Here is a 21,799-nt window from a genome sequence, read left to right on the forward strand (position 1 = left end):
TGGCAAAATGTTTGATTAGCAGAATGCAGCCATTGCCCCTGCTATTTCATTCACGTATGCGCTCTATCATTTGAGCTGATTGCTCCACATCCTAGTTAGTTCTGCTGCATCGTTTCTCAAAAAAGAGCCATCTAGAAGCTGTTATGCAGAATCACATAGAGGGGGGTGGGGTGGATCAACCCAAAAAACGTTCTGATGAAGGCGGGCATCGATCACACTGTCTCCTGCAAGCAAAGCAAGAGGTTGGTTAGTATTGCCACTAATGCCCAACTGCCTGCCTGGATTCTTTTGCAACAGGGTAGAAATTTAGGATAATATGCACAATTTGCCCGGGACTTGACTTCTTATAGGGAAGCCAAAAGTGAATCATAGTAATAATAACTGGAGAATGCAGGCTTCGATCCTGCTACCTCTTGCATGCGAAGCAAGCGCTCTACCATTTGAGCTAATTCCCCAACAGGCTGGAATCCTTGTTCTACCATATTACAGCATCTGAGGACAAGAAACTGGGGAGATTAAACTGGTCTTATTCTGGCTGGATCCCCTGGAAGTGACCAAGGCACTTCTGAACTCAGTTATCTGGAAAGAGTTTGAACTGGGACATCCTGAGGAATTGGACAAGATCCTCACAGTGGTAACGTAGGCCACTAAATTCTGAACAAGAGGTGGTATTCAGCAGGTTCTGACCAGTTCTGTAGAACCGGTAGCAGAAATTTTGAGTAGTTCGGAGAACCAGCAAATACCAACCTGACTGGAGATTTTACAGTATCCTTTCCCTGCCACGCCCACCAAGCCACGCCCACGGAACAGGTAGTAAAAAAAATTGAATCCCACCACTGTTCTGAACCCTTCCCCTTTTGGGTTGATTAAACCCTCTGTCCAAATGGTGGTTTGTGAATCTTTGAGGAAGGGCAGATTCTGCCATCTGTTGAAGGTGTCAGGGGTGCTCCCCAGTGGTGGGATTCAATTATTTTTACTACCAATTTTGTGGGCGTGGCTTGGTGGGCATGGCTTGGTGGACGTGGCTTAGTGGCCATGCCAGGGGAAGGATACTGTAAAATCTCCATTCCCTTCTCACCCCACTAACCTGCTTTCCAGCTCCGTTCTCCTGTGCAGGGCAACAAAAGGAGAGCCAGCCAATCAAAAACAGTTCAGTAACAGACTTTCATTAAATCCAGTAATATCAGTCAATTAGGAAAAATGGAGCAACGGCAATACTTTCCAACAGAAGGAAACAGACATACACTCGTGCTCTCTTCTGAGACTCAGACAACCCAGGTTTCTGTAGAGTTGTAATTGCAGGAATGTCTTTATCTTTGATGGCAAACCTCAAAGAGAAAAGAATGGTTCCAAGCAGATACAACTCAGGCAAATAAAGTTACTCATCTAAAGGAGGATTAGAGAGAGGAAGTAAACATATGTTGGACTTTGACTAGAGATCATTAATTGTGTTAGTTACTATGCTGAACAATAACGAAAGTCAAGCAGAAACCAAAGTTAACCAATGTTAGAGGATTACTAAAAATGTGTATAAATGCAAGACTAGATTTCAATAAAGATCATCATGAATCAGTTGATCATGATCAAACACCTTGACTGCCTCGTCATTACAACAGGTTTCTGGCTCCATCTTATGGCTGTTTGACCCAATTGCATGCTCTTGCATTCCCTTAAAGATATAGTACTAAAATGTTTATCCTGGTTTATATATTTCTAGCCCAAATAGCTGTTAGGTAACCCATATTCCTAACAGGGCTGGAGTAGGAAAGGTGTTCAGGCAGCTTCTCCCCTGGTCCCATCTCTGGATTCAGCTCAGTCTGGCAGCTTTTCCAGGAATCTGTTTCTTTGGGCCGAGTGCCTAGCCTCCGTCTTTCCTCTGCAGCTTCAATAGCTTGTACAAATTCTTCAGAAGTAGGACACCAGGTCTCAATCAGTCCTCCGGTATCCGTTCCCACCACTCCTTCTGCAGATTCCTCCTTTTCTTCCATCGTCGCTGAGTCTTCACACTGCTCCAGCTTTGGGTCCATGCTGGGGCTCAGCACCCCTGACAGCCCCCTTTCAGGGTGCTGGTAGCTATTTAGATATTTGGGATAATGTCAGCATTCCAGAAAACCTCCACTCTAACCAATAACTCCGAGACAGACTTCTTCTCAAAAGTACTTTTTATTTTGGATAATAATTGGCACAACTGGGGAATCCCGAATCTGAAAGTTCCGGGCTTCCTTACAATAAGTAAAAACTACAAATCCATCCCCGGCACCCATCATCACATCACATGCCCCAATCACCATCCATCCCAAGTTAAGATTTCCCCTCACTTATGCGCAAACTAACATGACCTTGAATTAGAAAAATAATGTTATTATGTCTAACTACATACACTCCAAGAAATTCCCCCTCCCATTTTTCCAGGCTCAGAAATGTGTCAGTGTGGGAGCATCAGGTCTCAATATGGCTTCCAAATCTGACAGTGATATCATCAGACCATGCAAAACAGACAATCAACTAGTTAAAAAGAGAATAAAAAGATCTAAGCACCTCTCCACCAGCAATCAGCACCTAAATGAGCATTGATTAACTCCAGGATTAACATCAGACCAACAATCAAGTCAACAATACCCCAGTCAAGAAAGAAGCCAACACTAAACAGCCCAACCACAGTACCTGCAAGATCACTCCCACCAACATTGACAGGCAAGCCACTAGAATATAAACTGAGAGAAAACCCCTCTACTTCCTAGCCCTGATGATGTTACCCAGTTTAGGTAATGAAACTTCTGCAAGAAAACAAGCTAGCTCGGAGAGCATCAAGGATCCCTCCATCCATCCCTCATCTTCAACACTCTTTTATTGATCTAAAAGGGAAAGTTCTCCAACTTGCAAACAGTCAGGTGAACCTGACAGGCACTAGAGCACTTGGTCTCAGTGCCCTCAAGCCGGCACCACCCCTTTCCTCACTGCACCAGATGGGTCACAACTAGCACCCCTTTATCCCCACCACCACACTCACTCTATGTCCACTCAATTCATTCAATTGGCCTGTTTCCAGCCTCCACAGAGCCTCCGGAGCCTGGGGAGGGGGAAACGGGTCTCCTGGAGGCTTGAGGAAAGCCCCCGGAGCCTAGGGAGGGTGAAAACAGCCCCCCCCAGCCATGGTACAGGAGGCCAACCAGGCCATGGCTGCCATGTCCACCATGGCCGCCATGGCCGCCATGGCCACGCCTACCCAGCAACTGGTTGCTAAATTTGCAGAGAACTGGTTGCTAAATTTTTGAAGCCCACTCCTAGATTGATAAGAGATCATAGATAGGTTGAATGAATGGCAAGGCTGGCATTTAAAGTCTCATAGGGGACTAACAAGACCCCTTTTCCTCCTCCTCTTCCTCTTCCTCATTAATAGTCCTCAGATAGAAAATAATTATTAATAAACCTTTCACAGGCTGAACAATTCCCCAACTGCCTCTTAGGGATACTTCCCAGTGCATATGAAGACACAGACAAATGCAAGGTAATATGTCAAAATGGGCTTCAAATGAGGGTGATTTTGTATATGGATGTCAAAATTGAGAAGAGAGTTGACTAGAGAATGTGAGTATTGATCCCACTACCTCTTGCACTCTATCATATTAGCTAACTGCCCGGCTTCAGCCAGCCTTGACTCACTAAACCAGGGGACACCAACTTTTGGACCTCAGGGACTGCCAAACTCATAATTTTAAATCCCAGGGACCACTAATCAGTTCTGTGGGTGTGGCCTAATTTGTGGGTTTGGCTTGGTGGGCATGTGACTGGCTGGGCATGGCTTGTATGTAAATATTATAGATATTTATATAAATATTGAATTTTTTATAAAAAAGAGCAACTTTTACCCAAAATCAGGCAAAGCAGGCAAGCAGATTGAGTTGCTCACAGAATCACAGATTCATTCAGAAATCTATCTATCTGCCATTGGCTAGCTCAGTCTGTCACATAAAATTTGCTTGCAAGCAAACTCACAAAATTAACTCACAACACACCATGTATATAAATATTGAATTTTTTATTTAAAAAAAGAGCAACTTTTACCCAAAATCAGGCAAAGCAGGCAGGCAGATTGAGTTGCTCACAGAATCATTCAGTGATCTATCTATCTGTCATTGGCTTGCTCAGTCTCTCAAATTTGCTTGCCGGTGAGTCTGCACTGAATAATAGAAACTTCAGTCCTAAAGGAGGCTTAACTGTGCTTAAAAACCAAGCTGAACAACACCCTCTGGTGGTACATTTTCCTGCTTCCAAAATTGTGCGTATGAAATCCTAGCAGCTATTAAAATATGTAACATAATATATTTGTCTTTTTTATTATATTATTCTGTTATTATGCCTAATAGAAATAGTTCTGGTTTAGGTTCAATTTTCTGTTTTATTATTTCTTCTAGCCATAGTCCAATTATGTTCCAATACTTCTTGACCTCTGGGCAGGTCCACCACATATGAAAATAATTGCCTTTTTCTTTCTTACAATTCCAGCAATTTGGGCTTAGGTTAAACATTTTTGCTAGTCTAGCAGGAGATCGATTCCACCTATAAAACATTTTGTATATGTTTTCCCTGTACGCTGAAGACATAGTTAATTTATAATTTGGTCCCCACATTTTTTCCCAATGTTCCAAATCAATATTGTGGCCAATATTTTTCACCAATACCACTGTTTTCACCTGCAGAGGGTTGCAGAAAGCTGTCGCAGCTGAAAACAGAGCTCGGGAGCCCATTTTCACTGGCAGAGTGTTTGGAACACCACAGGTGTCCCCAGCACAAGTGATGTCTAGCTAGCCATGCCCCCCTGTCCCCCCCCCCCCAAGGTCAAGCAAAACCCTGATACAGCTCTCAATAAAATTGAGTTTGACGACCCTGTCCTATCATATGGTGCTACAGGGGATCAGTTGGCATCCTCCTCCTTGTGACAGCCCTTCAAGGATTTAAAAAAACTTCTATTGTGTGTGTTGCATAACCTTCTGTCCTTCAGACTGAAGATATTCAGTTCTTCCAGCGATTCTTTGTAGGAGTCTGAAGTGAGGAGATAAACATCATAAGAATCTCAGCGATGTCACTTAATTGCTGTGGGGCAAGGGAACAAAATCTTGAAAGCCTGTCAGAGTTTCTCTCTTGTCCATTCAATACCAATGTTCAAGTCTTAAGCATGGATCCAGCCCTTCTATAGAATCCAAGATTTGCTGTGATGCTATTGTTGCAATAGTTCACTCAGACCAGAGGTGGGTATTCACCAGGTTCTGACCAGTTCTGGAGAACCGGTAGTGGAAATTTTGAGTAGTTCGGAGAACCGGCAAATCCCATCTCTGACTGGCACCGCCCCCATCTATTCCCTGCCTCCCGAGTCCCAGCTGATTGGCTGGGTCTTCTTTTGCTGCCCTGCATAGGAGAACGGAGCTGGAAAGCAGGTTAGTGGGGAAGGAATGGAGATTTAACAGTATGCCATGCCCACATAACTGGTAGCAAAATTTTTTGAATCCCACCACTGACTCAGATCCAGAGACTGGGAGAATGTTTGAACAATCGTTGTTTGGTAAAGTCATTCTTCAATTCTTTTTAATATCAATTCATCCATTAATATTAATCCATTGTTTGACTAGAATCGAATATCATAGGGGATGTGTGCACATTGGGGTACATTGACAAGTTATTTTTTCAGGCTTTGGTGTTCCTTCTACAAGTAATATTAGAAAATTATAAGCATTGTGTCTGGATACTATTTACCCTTCCCTACTCTCTAGTTGTCCCTTCTGGGCGGGGATGAGACCTTTGAGGAGATGATGTTTCTCTTGATAACCCCTTTGTGTGACTTCCCTTACTTGAACTGCCCATGTGGCCTGACATCTTTTCCCCCCTTGTTTAGAAAAGGTCTTAGTGTGCCATTTAATCATGAGGGAAAGCATTCAAACCCATATGAATGAAAATTTCGGGGGGGTATTTATTAGACCTGTTGATCCAGTTCGACTAACTGCTTTTCCTTAGAACATGAACAAGGAGAACTGCATGACTTTTAAAATACAGGATGGATACCCCAAATGCAAACACCCTTGTTCTAAAGCTGTATTGCCTTGCATCAGTTATGCAAACTGGGAGATTGGAAAGATGTCTGAAATCCAAAATTATAATTTTGGTCAAGAAAATAATTGGAGAGTTATATACATGAAATGTGGACTGAGGAACTGGACTATCCCATCTGGGAAATCAATGGGTCCAAATCTTAAGAAATGTAAAATATACTTCTTATGATTTAAGTACAAAATTCATTCATAAGAAAATATTATTTGATGTTTATTGGTGGGATTCAAATTTTTTTACTACCGGTTCTGTGGGCGTGGCTTGGTGGGCATGGCGTGTCTTGGTGGGCATGGCAGGGGAAGGATACTGCAAAATCCCATTCCCTCCCCACCCCACTAACCTGCTTTCCAGCTCCATTCTCCTATGCAGGGCAACAAAAGAAGACCCAGCCAATCAGCTGGGACTCAGGAGGCAGAGAATAGATGGGGACGGGGCCAGTCAGAGGTGGCATTTGCCAGTTCTTTGAACTACTCAAAATTTCCAGAGCTGGTCAGAACCTGCTGAATGCCACCTCTGATTGGACTCTTCCAGGAATGTGTTTAAAAAGATAGATATGATATTTCTTTTTAATGTTCACATTCTAGCAGATATGAGGACTCTTCTTACATAGTCTTGTCCAGCCATAGCTCAATTTTAATTTCAAGTTATAGCATCTGTTATACAATTCTGAATGGAGGAGGGGATTAACGTGATTAGATTTTTTTTTTCATGTTATGAAGAGCATTGACTTCATTAAACTAGGAGTTAAGCAAAGAGAATTTCTTTTCTTTTTGTGACTCTGTAATCCCTTACTTCAGGGTGGGATCAGGGCAACTGAGTAGAGCTGAGACTTTACTAACTGGATGCCCTTCCAGGATGCCACACAGAGTTTTTGCAGCAAATATTTTCTCTTTGCGGCCTGATAGAGAAACATCTGTCACTGCCTAGGATTGAACACTCAACCTTCTGAATGGGAGGTGAGTGTCTTTACCACTAGGCCACTATACCACTCAGAGCTCAGCAAAGAGAATAATAAATAAACAAGAAAATAAAAAGAAATTATCTTCCTGGTGTTATGGGATGGATTCAAGACGTACGCATTCTCAATTGTTGACAACTTTAGTTTTTCAGTGAGACTCAGTTTATTTCTATATAGATTGAATGGTAAATTTAAAGATAAATCTCTCTCTCTGTGTAAAAAGAAGGAGGCAATTCCAAACACTTTAAAAATGTTGGTGATTTATCAGGAAGTTGTTGGAATCAACATTGAAGATACAGACTTGTGCACACTCACACATACCTTCTGATAAACCTACATGGGATTACAACCTACATGTTATTTTTTAAAAAAACCAAAGCTCTTCATAGCTCTTCTGTGAGATAGGTGGCCATACAAATTTGATTAATAAATAAAGTAATAAACTTAATACCAACAATGAAGAATATTTGTAGCTCAGGGTCGAAACAAGGGTACACTCTGAGCTTGGTTGTTTTCTTGTAGTTCTCCAAACTAGGTAACATCATCACTGCACTGATGTTTGGGTAATGAAACATCTGCCAGAAAACAATCAAACTCAGAGAGCACTAAGGACCCCTCATACAATCAATAATTTCTTCCCTCATAGCTAATTTTAACAATTTTGGGCAGTGAGATGATCCTACAAACAGACCAGATCTCTCTATGCTCTTTGCATGTTTAGAACATACCTGAAAAAATGTAGTGTTCAATATCTTAGTTACCCTTTTACTTTGCTGTTATCTTCTTGAGAATCCTTTTTATTTTATCAAGATGATAGGTCCCTGTTCTGAGAGATTTACAATACACAATTTGCTAGGGAGGGAATGAGAGACTTTGGAGATGGAAGAAAAGTTAAGCATTAAGTGAAAACTGATCCATGTTTATTTCTGTGGCACATGAAGAGTACATAGAGCATGGGTCCCAAACCCTTGGTCGATGGAACCAGTCCCTGGTGCCCAAAGGATTGGGGGCCACTGACCTAGAACATGCTTTGCTGAGTACATAGAATCCATGATTATTCACCTTTAATCTCTTACGTTTGCTCTTACCATCTACTTGAAATAGAAGGGATGATCTTCAGGCAATGGTTGGATTTTTAACACTTGCCTGGATTAAATCAACATGTATAAATATGAAACATTCATTTTTATTGATACTAGCCAAGGCTGTCAGTACTTCCAGTTTACCAAGGCAAACATTTATTAAGTAACAAACAAACAACAAATGTTGTAGTCCACTGAGGGCTGGCCAAGTCTTCTCATATAGATATGAAAAAGCAAAAACAAACCAACAAGGATAGTGTCTGCTTGATAAACCATCATTCAGAGCTCCTGAGTTAAAATTTCACAGAGTAGGTCCAAGACACCTTCCTGAAAGATTACCGGAGGGAGGAAAACTCAGTTCTACAAATGCTCAACACATTTCAGTTGGCTAATTTTACACTATATCTTAAATCATTAATGAATTAATGGGTTCACACAAGAAAATGCACCACACAAAATTTTCTTGATAACAGTAGAATCAACATTAAGATAGTGAGGGAGTGAAATTGCCAGGTTTTCAAATTTATTCTCTTTAGCCATGAGAAGTGAACTGAGTATGTGGGGGACTGGAGTCTTGGTCCTAAGGGTTGCTTCAGGATGAGAAGAGTATAGCCTTCCACTATTGTTGCCATCGTTGTTGTTTTAATTTATACATTAGCATGTAAGCCACCAACCAAGTGCCAAGCTGAGGCCAGTAAAGAGAGTGAGGCTGGGCTGGCTGATCATTCCCCCATTGCATAAGTCAGTAGTACAGCAAGTGCGATTGTAAGTCATGTCAAAAACGTCATCCCTCTGTTCGGTCCTGTTGCAGAGTTCAGTCATTTTGCTGCAGTCATGTTTCGTGAAAAGCTCTAGTCTGCCTGGTGGGAGAAGAAGTGAGAAAAATAAATATTAGAAGTTAGGACCTGTTATGCCCCTGGTGGAGACTGACTCTGAGGGAGAGGAGGAACAGCCACAGGGAGTGGAAGTATGGCTCCGGAGGTTGTGGTGGAGGCTGGGGAAGGGCAAAGGCCAGCTGGGCAGTCAGAGGAGGACCCAGGCCCATCTCCTCTCCATCCTAGGGCATGCAGGGAGGAGAGGATAAGGGAGAGACATGGTCTACTTGGGAGGAGGGGGCCTTGATCCTCTTCATGGGCTGCAGCTGTGACAACTGAATAAGAGGACGGACCTGCGTACGGGCGAGCGCTGGAAACAAAGCATGGAAATATCTCTAATTTATGGTTCCTCTCTGAGTTTGGCGTCCTTCCCAGTGTGTGTTCTGTTATCTGTGGACGTCCTCCAACCCTTATCTTGCCTGGTTTGTGTTGTTTTTTTCCTCTTTCTTGTAACTGTTTGTGTGGTAGTTTTTTTGTCTTCAGTTAAGGATATTTGGGGCTTGGAAGCAAAGTGAAGGAATAAAAGGGGCTTCCCCGGTTTTTTTGTGACTTTTTTTTTTTGTATCCCACTCTGGGCCATCACAGGACCTTTGCTCCATCTTGGGGAAGCTATATGAGAAGACATTTTGAAAACTGAAGTTTATGAGACCTGCTTTACTTACAGGTAGTTTTACCAGATGGCACCCTCTTGCATGATCTTAACTGGATTCAAAAACTAACCTAGGTTTTGTCTGGTTACAGTTCAGATGTTATAGTATCAAAGAATCCCAAGGGTGTAGGCCAGGAGTGTCAAACTTGTATTGTCATAGTTGCATCACGTCACATATTGTGACTTCTTTCCCCTTTGCTAAACCAAATGTGAGCGTAGCCAGCACCTGACGCATCTGGCCCATGGACTGGGAGTTTGACCCCCTTGGAGTAGGCAATTCCAGGAAGGTGAAAAGTATCCTCAAAGAATGTCTATGTCAACCTTGAAGCTGGCCTGACCAAAGCCATTTTGTCCACTTCAGTGTTGCCACACTGGAGCTGAGGGACAAGGAAGGGGGGATTTTAGATAGAAGGAATTTTGTTGCCAAAGCAAAATACTTTCTCTTGGGACCCAAGGACATTCTCACACCTGGTCGGAAGAAGGCAGAGTGATGCAACCCGGTTGTTGGACTGCACGGTGATTGGACCACGATGTGGCTGATTGTTTTTGAGAAAGTAGAAAATCTTTACTTTTAATAAGGTGAAAACCGTGGGAGTTTTCAGAGTCAGTTTTCACCAGATATGTGCCAATATGATATTTCCAATAAATGGATTCTGTGAGGGATTCAATTGTCTCAGAGTTTTGCTTGCAATGGATTTATTACTTGGAACCTTGACAGTCTATGGAGATTCTCAATCCTCCAGGTCATGGTTGTCCCAAGGGTGCTTTTTAAAAAGGCAATTGGAGTTTATTTGTTTTTTCTTTCTTCAAGAAAAAACAGAATCCAGTTGCCTTTTGCAAAAGCATTTTGGGACATCCTCAAAGAAAGCAATGACAGATCGCTTTCATACTGTTGACAAGATAACGACATCCTTGTGCCCAGGTAGCCATCAAGAACTGAATCTTCTTCACTTTATTTATATATGTCTATCATTTTATTTCCACTCTAGTCTCAATGTAGTCGGTTGAGGAACTGGAGTACTGAGATATTTCAAGTATTTCTAAAACAGGGATGGGCAATAGACAAGTTGTAGGTTACTATAAGCCCAAACCAAGGTGGTAATACAAGAAGGTTTTTTAAGAGAATCTGGAAGCTCCTATTTAACCCCCAAAATTTTGAATACTGTTTATACAAAGGAAATGAAATATAGTCTTGTTTTATATAAAACTACAAATGTAAATATATGCATTTAAGTTAACTTCCAGCTTTACTTCCAGTTGTCCCAGTTTATGTTCTTCACACCAGATTTGTCTTTCCAACATTGTTGATGCTCTTCCTCTAATTTTGCCCAAGGCATAAGCCATGGAATTCTGCTCTAGAATAATATTTGATCCCTTGCTCGTATTTCTGATGAAAAGATGAGAAATCATTAGCAGCCTCCAAGTCTTCTTCAGATCTTCTTCAACCAGGATGGCAACGATGAGTATTGTCCTCAGTACAGTTTTCATGTGATCAGTGTGGCTTACTTTCTTTTTAGGCAAGGAACACTTGATAAAAGTAGTCTGGTCCGACAATAGATTTCATCATTTTTTTAAAACAAACAAACAAACAAACACATTTTTCTCTTGCCTATCTATGTATGGGTGATATGGTCACTTAATTTGTAACATCATCCTATCCACTAAGACTTTTGACTCCTACAAAGAAGTTGAAAATGTCCCCCAGAAGCCCATAATAAAATATGAGTTATTTAGGTCTTGAAGTTTCTTGATGGGTCCCAAAACATATACCTCTCTCTCCTTCCCTCCCTCCCTCCCTCCCTCCCTCCACCCCTCACCTCTCACTCTCTGTGTTTCAAATTGTGTGTCTTAGTGGACAACTGGATAAATATGAGCCAGCAGTATGCAGTGGCAGCCAAAAAAGCCAATGCAATCCTAAATTGCATTAACAGAGGGATACAATCAAGACCAAGTGAGGTACTAAAACTACTCTATAAAGCCTTAGTAAGACCACACCTAGAGTACTGCATCCAGTTTTGGTCACCACACTATAAAAAAGAAGCTCTAGAAAAAGTGCAGAGAAGAGCAACCAGGATGATTCAGGGACTGGAGACCAAAACATACGATGAACAGTTGCAGGAACTGGGCATGGCTAGTCTAGTGAAGAGAAGGAACAGGGGAGATATGATAGCAGTCTTCCAATATTTGTGGGGCTGCCACAGAGAGGAAGGGGTCAAGCTATTTTCCAAAGCACCTGAAGGCCAGATTTCCTATGTGCAGCAGCCATGGTGAGTAGAGCACGTGAAGTGTGGAAATCAGCTGGGCTGCATGGATGGGGCGAGCAAGACAGATTCATAGGACAGGATAGCACCAGGGCAGGTGGGAAGGCCCAGTCAGTGGTTGGAACTACTGGTACAGGAGAGCCGGTCCAAACCTGTAGCAGCCCATCATTGCCTATGAGGTCCCTTCCAACTCTGTTAATCTGCATCTGTAAATTGTACCTGTATAAACTTTGGTTGTTTCACACTGCTGGCCTTCGTTCGTTCGACAGGGATCATCAGAACGAATGCAAACACGGCCGACTTTAAACTTGCAAACATTGCATATTAGACCTTGAGCTGCAAAGAGAGACACCAAGAGAGAGAAATTAGTCCACTTCGAACAGAGAAGTGGGAACAGCTGGGTAGTTGTTCTAATTGTATCTTTTCTTTTATGTACAGTGAGAGCATTTGCACCAAGACAAATTCCTTGTGTGTCCAATCACACTTGGCCAATAAAGTATTCTATTCTACTCTATTGTAATTGCCAGGTGTCTATGAGTGTTCTGGCTCCCACCTACTGATCTATAGTGGTACTGCTTAATACAGTTACCAGGCATACGGCTCTACACCTATCCAGCAGACATGGCCTTAAAATCAAATACAGGTACTTGACGTACAGCCACAATTGGAACCAGAATTTCTGTTGCTAAGCAAGGCAGTTGTTAAGTGAATCATGCCCGACTTGATGACTTTTTTTGCCATGGTTTTTAAGCAAATCATTGCAGCTGTTAAATGAGTCCCATGGCTGCTAAGTGAACTCAGCTTCTCCCATTGACTGATGCTGCAACCTTCATAAATGCACGTTGGCTATTCAAAGCCTGAGTTTTGATCATGTGACTTTGGAAATGCTGAAATGATTGAGGAATGAGTGAGGATTGGTTGTAAGTCACTTATTTCAGTGCTGGTGTAATTTGGAACAGTTGATAAATGAATGGTTGTAAACCAAGGACCATCTATATTGTCTGACTTTTGAATATGTTCCTCGGCAGCTTTTCTCCATTGGGAAGTTAATGGCTAATAATAATTATTGCTGATTGCAAGTTAAAAGCACAATTTTGTGACCTTAATTAATTGATTGTACCCTTCATTGCTTGAAATTTACAAGACTTTAAGACTTTAATTGATTGGAAGCTCTTAACCTGCTCTAGCACATTCTTGCTATTGAAAAACCTCCTCTTCCTCCTCCTCCTCCTCCTCCTCCTCCTCCTCCTCCTCCTCCTCCTCCTCCTCCTCCTCCTCCTCCTCCTCCTCCTCCTCCTCCTCCTTCCCTTTCTCAACTGCAATATTTGCTTGGTGTACATTGGGATAAAGCAACATGAATCCCCTTGAATGCATAGAGGGTGGAATAAACCTATGAAAACCCTGAAGTTTTCTAAGAATTGAGATGTATTTATTTATGTATTTATTAGATTTGTATGGTCTTAGAACACAACTTTGGGTACCTCACTGAATAAAGGCATACAGGTAGTCCTGCATTTATAACTGTAATTGAGCCCTCAATTATGGTTGTTCATCATGATAGTCGTCAAGCAAATCATCATGTGACCACACCCAATTTTATGAACTTTTTTTTGTGGTGGTTATTAATAGCAATAGCACTTAACTTACATACCACATAGAATAGAATAGAATTCATTATTGGCCAAGTGTGATTGGACACACAAAGAATTTGTCTTTGTGCAAATGCTCTCAGTGTACATAAAGATACATTTGTCAAGAGTCAAGAATCATAAGGTACAACACTTAATAATAGTCATAGGGCACAATAAGCAATCAAATCATACTAGGAATATATATCATCCAGGTGGTAAGTAGTTTTTTTCAGGGTCCATTGTAGTTTCAAATGGTCATAACTCTTCAGTCAGGGACTACCTGTGGTACCACTACCCAAATGATGACAGGTTCTCCTTAAATCTTAATCATGTGAAAACATCTCACTGAGCATCCTGTGGAATAAGCTTATTTCCATATAAGCAGAAGTATCTGGAGTTACAGAATAGCCATGCCTCAGAGAAGCCTGACCACATTTTTAACATTTCAATCTTTAAATAGCCCTAAATACAAAAAAAAGGGGGGGGGGAAGAGGAGGGGGATATGATTTTTTTTCTTCTTCTAGCAGAGCTGGGGGGCTGCACACAGTTCGTGAATTTCCACCCTGAAATGAGATGTACGTTGGGGTTATTTAAAGTGTAATAATTTGATTTCCATTAGAATTGCAAGGCATGGGAAGTTTGATTTTCCCCTCCCCAACTGTGATCTCAGTTTTGAGAAATTGGATATATTTTGGAGGTTCAAGGGAAGGAAAAACAGCGATCAATATCAATCATACCAGGGGAAACTTGGAGCGTGATTTCAGCTAAAGAAAATGAAATGTAAAACTGTCCTTTCTATGGTCTACAGCCGTGATGGCGAACCTATGGCACACGGGCCAGAAGTAGCACGCAGAGCCATTACTCCTGGCACGCAAGCCCTCACCCAGATCAGGTCTACTGCACATGCGTGCATGCCACCCACCTAACAGCTGATTTTTGGGTATCTGGCATGTATACGCGGGGTGCATGGATGCGCAGGAGATGCGTGAGCATGCACAGAGACACACAGCACACTTGGGGGGTCACACATGCATGCACAGGGGGCATGGGGGGACCCACGTGCATTGCCTTCTGGGTGCTGGCATGTGAGCGTGCACACACAAGCATCCACGCAATTATCAGCACAAGAGCCCAAAAGGGTTAGCCACCACTGGTCTACAGTTCTAATGCAAATCAATGATACTCTTATTATTATTATTATTATTATCAGGGGTGGGATACGACAGGGTTAACTACCGGTTCGGTCATTTACGAGGTTCGGTGATTTACAATGTGCTTCCCTGCACTCTGCCGGCACGCGCCTGTAAATCGTCATCAGCATGCTGCATGCAGAGAAGCAGCCTTTGAAACAGCCCTCTTTTCCTGCTTTTTTAACTGCAGCTGTGCCTCGCATGGCAGCTGAAGTTGAAAAAGCAGGAAATAAAGGTCAGGTAAGAGCCCGGGTGGGCGGATGGGCAAAAACATCAGCAGACATAGAACCGGTTCTATGTCTGCTGCTCTTCAGAGCTACCGGTTCTACAGAGGTGGACAGAACCGGTAGAAACCCACCCCTGATTATAATTCCTGTTGTTACTCCATTACAAGCTCATATATTAGATCCAGCACCACAGGCGTGGTACAGATCCTGCTCTTGCTGTAAAATGGACCTTTTCTGCCTTGGCACCTGCCATCTGAAATATAATTCCCTCAAAAGATTCCCACCCTCCTAGATTTCCCATCTGGGAGATCTCTTAAAACCTGGCCCTTTCAATAAGATCTCAGGGAAGTAGGATGCCCTCAAGGGGAAGGCTTTTGGTCCATTCTCCCACAGCCTTTTTTTAATAGCTGTGTTTTAATTAATCTTAATTATGTTTATTTGATTGTTGTGCATCCAGAGTGTGTGAGGTAGGTGGCTATATAAAATCAATCAGTGGTGCACTTCATATCAAATTTTCAACAATCCACATTTCTTGAGTGCCTGTCATGGATAGTCATAGTAATTCAGGCCATATCAATATTTTATTTTATATGAGCCGTGGTGAGCACAGTAACTAGAATGCATGCAGTATTGGCAGGCTAACTCACCGCTCACTGCAAGGAGTTCGATCCTGACCAGCTCAAGGTTGACTCAGCCTTCCATCCTTCCGAGGTCAGTAAAATGAAGACCCAGATTGTTGGGGGCAAAAGGCTGACTCTGTAAACTGCTTAGATATGCCTTAAAACAACTATCAAGCAGTATATAAATCTAAGTTCCATTGCTATTATTTATCTTACTAAACATATTTATATAGTCACCTAACTCACACATGGTGATGCCAGACCTAATACTACATTACATTAAATTCAGTTAATAGCAATAGCACTTAGACTTATATACTGCTTCACAGTGCTTTACAGCCCCTCTCTAAGCAGTTTACGGAGTCAACCTATTGCCCCCAATAATTGGGTCCTCATTTTACTGACCTTGGAAGGATAGAAAGTTGAGTCCACCTCAAGCCTGTTCAGGATCGAACTCTAGGCTGTGGGCAGAGTTTGCCTGCAATACTGCATTCCAATGGCTATGCCACCTTAAAAATTGACACTTGTTTTTTTATTAAGAAATAATGTGCATGAAGTTATGACGCATTTGTTTTGTTCCTCTTTTGCACATGATTTGACCCAGAGTAATAAATGCCAACAGCCTATAATATAGACCAGCCTCACCTCTAAGTATTACTTTCACACATGTGAAATCCCTGCATTAATCTTGAAAAGGCTGGCATGTGAATCATGCTGGGAGCAGCATAAGGTGGAAAGAAGAGAAAGTTGGAATGGAGCCCAGAACTCAGATAGAGTTTGGCCAGTTGGAAAAAAAACAACAACCCTGAAATAATTTCTGGGAATGTCAAAGGCGTGGTTCCTTCAGAAGCGTCCTTCACTTCCCATGAAGGGAAGATTAAGTTATTAAAATCCAGCAAGAAAAATAAGTGGCTGTCCTTTCTCCACCCAAGTTGTTTTTGGGAGCGGTTGTTTTCTATCATGTTGTGGTGGTACATGAGAGAGTCTTAAGCTTGCCGAATACAAGATGAAACTAGATGTAAAGATGTACAAGATGTACAAGATGTAAAGTGAAAAATCAGGTACATTGATTGAGTCATCCCTGCTTTCCATCACAGTTCACCATGGTGTGGTTCCCAGCAAAATTGTTGTAATATATGGTCACATGGCCACAGGAGCTGTAAATGGCTGTAAATCCAGCCATACTACTAAGTTCCCAAAGTTTAGTCATGTGACTTCAGGGCAGGGTGACCATAGAAACTCTGAATCTGGGTCATAGGAAGCCCCAAGGTAGGTCCATCATAACTATGAAAAGTTGCCAACAAGTTGAAATGCATATTTTACCTTCTCTCTAAATTTACATAATTTTCTTTGTTTCATTGTTTACACATTCCAATAATCAAATCTGTAAATTACAATATCATTTTTCCTTTTCCCCCCAAGAATAAGTCCATAAGAAACTGGACTTAGTTTTCACCTATTCATAGATCCATGGTAATTTTGAAAAGGAGAAGGACAGCTAGTAGCAAACTCCATTTATTGCTTCTTTCTGCATCGCAACCAATATCCCAAAGCGCCTTTTTTTTCAAGAGGCAGCTGGACTTTCTGGTTTTTCTTTGAAGACGTTTTGCTTCTCATCTAAGAAGCTTCCTCAGCTCTGACTGGATGGTGGGGAATGGAAGGATTTATATTCCTTGCAAGCAGCTGGTCATTTGCATTCTTTTGAAGAGTCATTGGCCTCAAGAAGTATAAATCCACCCATTCCCCACCATCCAGTCAGAGCTGAGGAAGCTTCTTGGATGAGAAGCAAACTGTCTTCAAAGAAAAAATCCAGTTGCCTCCTGAAAAAAAAAGCTCCTTTGGGACAGCCATGACTTGGATGACTGAGAATCTCTACAGACTTTTAGCTATACAATTTGGGATGAACACCCTTTGAATGGTGTGGGAGCCAGAATGGATTTCCAGAGGGAAAATTGCAGACTACAGGAACCAATAGCACTACTCAGGTGACCCCGAGGACAGAGATAAACCTCCAAGTGGCCTCAACAATCCTCTAAAAGGATTGAAATGACCAGATGTCTGCAAAGAGTATAAATCCTTCCATTCCCAAAATCCTGTCAGAGCTGAAGAAGCTTCTTGGATGAGAAGCGAAATGTCTTAAAAAGAAAAAAAACCAAGGAAGTCCAGTTGCCTCCTGAAAAATCACCTTTGGGACAACCAAATCTATCTACAGAATTAGCATGTTTGTCTAAGGGACCTGGAATTAATTCCTTGTTTTGGGTTATTTCACTCATATTTGTTTATGCCATGTCATGATAAACTAAAGCTGTAACTGTATATGGTGAGATTTACTTCACAATAAGCCTACACTGCAAAGTATAGCTCAATTCTTCTGCAATTTTTATTTATTTATTTATTTGTTCGTTCATTCATTCATTCTACTAGGCTTATACGCAGGGGTGGGATTCAATTTTTTTAACAACCAGTTCTGTGGGTGTGGCTTAGGTGGTGGGCATGGCTTGCTGGTCATGTGACTGGGTGGACATGGCTTAATGGTCATATTATTGGCTGGGTGTGGCCAACCCAATATCACTCACATTGAGGCACGCATCTCCTCGCCTGGCCTCTCATGACTGTGGGGATGCTGCAACAGTCATAAGTGTGAAAAATGGTCATAAGTCACTTTTTTCAGTGCCATTATAACTTTGAATGGTCACTCCACACAAACAAAGTACCAGCAAAGGAGGGGAAAAAAACTCCAGAGATGTTCCTGAGACAGGAAGTCTAGTCCTGCCAAGAATGTAATAAGGGTTAACGGAGAAGCAGTTTCTGTAAGCAACACCAGAATGTTTCCTTCCTGCCTTCCTTACAGGATTAGGCCAGTAATTTCTTCTAACAACCGGTTCTCCGAACTGCTTAGAATGTTAACAACCGGTTCTAGCGAATAGGTGTGAACCTGTAGAATCCCACCACAGCTTATACGCCACTCCAATCATTCACCAACTTTGAGTGTCTTATAATCAGGGGTATAAGCTGGGGATTTGCAGGGGTTCGGGAGAGCTCCTAGCTAAGATTCTGTGCAATTCGGAGAACCCTCAAATCCCACTTCTGGGTGGCCCCACCCATCCCGCCCACACGGAGTCCCCACATGGCCCATTTTGGATGCAGGTAAGTTCAGGGCATGCGCGGAGGCTCGGAGAGGGTGAAAAACGGGCCTCCTGGAAGATTGGAAGGGCTGGAAATGGGCCCGTTTCTGGCTTCCAGGGAGCCTCTGGAGCTTGGGGAGGCTGTTTTTGCCATCTTGGAGGCTCGAGGAAAGCCTCCAGAGCCTGGGGAGGGCAAACCCCCCCCCATTGTGGTGCAGGAGGCTGACTAGGCCACGCCCACCATGGCCATGCCCATCCAGCAACTGGGCAGAGAACCCATTGCTAACATTTTTGAAGCCCACCCCTGCTTATAATTCTACTATGGATTAACAGGATTCAAATAACTAAAAACCAGAATAACAATAAACAACACAATCGACCAAGGTAACACAACATTAGCAAACTATGGATCCATAAAACCCCATATAATCATATACCCATAAACAATTCTTCTCTCACTCAACAGCCTGATGGCATGAGCAGATTTTGCTTTCCTAAATAATCTCCATAAATTAATCCACATGCATAAACTGCTTACTATTTCTAGATTTTTTTTAAAAAAAGGAAAAATTATGTGACTGCTTGATTTGTGCATAAGGCATCCAATGCCAACATTTTTTCTAAGATAAAAATGAAGAGAAATAAAAATATAGGTGCTCAAGCAGGATTGGTTGTACTTAGTTGTTGGATGGGAAATTAGGAAAACCCCAGGCTATATTACTAGGTTGAACTGTGAAAGACTTTCAAGAGGCGGGGGGAAATCCCTTTCACATTTTTGCCAAGAAAGACATATCTATATAAATCATCAGAAATTGAATTTAACCCTGGGGACTTTTTATCTTTACCACTGAAGCATCACACCAATCTTTCTTCCCTTCCACTAATGGTCTGATTCAATCTAAAATATTGTGGAATCCCACCAATGGTAACTACATTAATTTACTCGATGCTATTACCATCCAATTCAAACAGGCTATCTTTTCATTGGATTTATCTAACAAAATTGGTGCACAGGAACCCTACAGAGAAGACAGTGTTTTGCAGATTGCCATGCAGAAAGAATATGGATTGATTTTGCAAATCTGAGTCCATCACAGCCTGAAACTAATGTCAGATACATTCAGCTGGGGCAGATAAAATACAGATAAAGTAAAGTATTAGAAACCATTCCCCACCCCCCCCAATAGTGAAATACTTAATACTTACAGGAATAAGCCATCTGATTGCTTCCAGCTGTTTTGGATTGCAATTCCTAGAAGATCAGATCATCTGGGAGCTGTAGTCCAGAACAGCTGGTGCATTACAGATTGTCCAGTCCTTTTCTCTAGGCAAACTTCTCTAGCAGAATATTTCACTTTCTCCTTTTCTTCTACTTTTTTTTTGGGTGGGTGGGGGGTTTGAACTTGGCACTTACCAACTGTGCAGAAGATCAGAACAGAAAAACCAAGGAGAAGATACTTGTTCATCTTGATTAAATTTCACGCAAGAGGAGGTGAGAAATGTTCCAGTGAAAATGGCAAAGAGCCAAAGAACAACTTTCCAACTCAGACCTGCAACTCTTTCAAGCAGCTTTTGAGCATGGGCAGGGTTGAAAGGAAGCATTTATTTTCATGAAGGCTTTGAGGAATAGCCAATTGAATAACTGGCGGAGGATTGACACACCTCAATTTTGGGGAATTGCAAAACAGCAACCTAATCCCATATATAAATGACATTCCACAAAACTTGGGGCAACTTTCATCAATGAGGATTTCTTATTTTCATTACAGGATGCTGGCAAGAGGGGCACTGTAGTTTAACTTATTTGTAGAGCTCCAGGTCAAGAAGAAATCTATTGCACTGACTGATTGACTGATTACTGACTCATTACCAATTACTCTTCTTGTTCTGTTCAAAATTATTTTAAATCTTCATGCATCCGGGATCCAGAATAGTTCCTGAATTGTCTTCCCTGTCCACATATTTGCTTATGTCCCCAAAACCAAAAACTTTGTAAGAGTACTTCTTGTCGCTGGAAGTTTCAACAATGGTCATAAAACAACATGGTCTTTTGCGTTATACATTTTAGAAACTTTCCACTATACATTCTAGAATCTTGAATAGCTTTACAGAAACAGCCTTTCTAGGTACCCCCGTGGTTGTTCTTTGATGGCTGGGAAAAGGGAACTGCAGCCTATCAGCCAACACACTCAACAACAAAACTGCACAATATTTTTCTAGATCAGGGGTCTTCAAACTTGACAGCTTTAAGACTTGTGGATTTCAACTCCCAGAATTCCTCCTTCAGTCATGTTAGCTTAGGAATTCTGGGAGTTGAAGTCCTCAAGTCTTAAACTTGCCAAGTTTGAAGACCCCTTTTCTAGACCCTGCAACATTGAGTGATCTGCTGTTCCTATTGTAATTTTGAGTCTGGCCAGAAAAAATATATTAAACACCAGAAATAATCATAGTAACTGTATTCACATAAGCTAATTTTCAATGTAATCAAATTATATGTTCTTTTTCTCATCCCACACCATCTTATTGTTCTGGCCCCACCTACCTTCTCCTTCACATTTTAATATGTATTTCCCTTTGCCCTTTCCAACTGATCTATAAACCACAATGCAATTTCTCTCTCATCCCCATCCTTCCCAGTTTTGCAGTGTAACATTTCTACAGTCCAACCACATGGACAAAAAGATATCAAAGGAAAGGGCACACAAAATTTCCTACATCTGGACTTCCGGTTTGTAGGGCTTCGGCAGCGGCAGGAATCCGCGGTCGTTCATGGTTTCTGCTTGTGCTCGCTGCTGGAGTGCCCCGAGCCAGCCGGCTTTGGGGCTATAGTTATCCCGTAGAGGTGACTGAAGATAGGGGAGACCCGGCAGGGGTCGAGGGGAGTCGCATCCCCCCTCCTCAGCTGGCTTAACTCCCTTTTCTGAAAGCGGTAAGAGCGGCGGTCAGAAATGGCCGCCACAAAGAAGCACTCATCCAGAAAAGTATGTGCAGGAGGAAGCTGAGAAGTGAAAGTTTTGGTTGACCGGGATGAGAAGCAACATTCAAGATATCCTGGAATTTAAATTTTGGCAAAGGATAC

At 42.0% G+C, this 21,799-nt stretch overlaps 1 protein-coding gene and 1 non-coding gene across 2 annotated transcripts; both read right to left on the reverse strand.

Moving 5' to 3' along the window:
- Positions 1 to 382: 382 nt before the first annotated feature.
- TRNAA-CGC (transfer RNA alanine (anticodon CGC)) lies at positions 383 to 455 on the reverse strand. The gene has a single exon. It is a non-coding gene; the product is annotated as a tRNA-Ala (tRNA).
- Positions 456 to 8,648: 8,193 nt separating this feature from the next.
- Positions 8,649 to 20,290, reverse strand: LY6G6C (lymphocyte antigen 6 family member G6C). The gene is made up of 3 exons (XM_026690265.2): positions 20,135 to 20,290; positions 12,147 to 12,263; positions 8,649 to 9,002 (listed from the first exon to the last, which is right to left on the reverse strand). Exons 1-3 carry the CDS (start codon positions 20,184 to 20,186, stop codon positions 8,797 to 8,799), a joined length of 375 nt encoding a protein of 124 aa, XP_026546050.1. The 5' UTR covers positions 20,187 to 20,290; the 3' UTR covers positions 8,649 to 8,796.
- Positions 20,291 to 21,799: the final 1,509 nt, after the last annotated feature.

This window comes from Notechis scutatus, chromosome 2 (assembly GCF_049901735.1).
Source record: "Notechis scutatus isolate UNSWTSFEM ecotype Mainland chromosome 2, rNotScu1.2, whole genome shotgun sequence".
In the NCBI taxonomy this organism is placed as follows: Eukaryota; Metazoa; Chordata; class Lepidosauria; order Squamata; family Elapidae; genus Notechis; species Notechis scutatus.

Excerpts from the sequence above, each read along its gene's own strand:
- LY6G6C (XM_026690265.2), bottom strand. The coding sequence starts at position 20,186 with ATGAACAAGTATCTTCTCCTTGGTTTTTCTGTTCTGATCTTCTGCACA. Across the intron at positions 12,264-20,134 it reads TCTGATCTTCTGCACAGTTG|CTCAAGGTCTAATATGCAAT; the intron begins GTAAGTGCCAAG and ends CTCTCTTTGCAG. Across the intron at positions 9,003-12,146 it reads AACAACCAAAGTTTATACAG|GCAGACTAGAGCTTTTCACG; the intron begins GTACAATTTACA and ends TTCTCCCACCAG.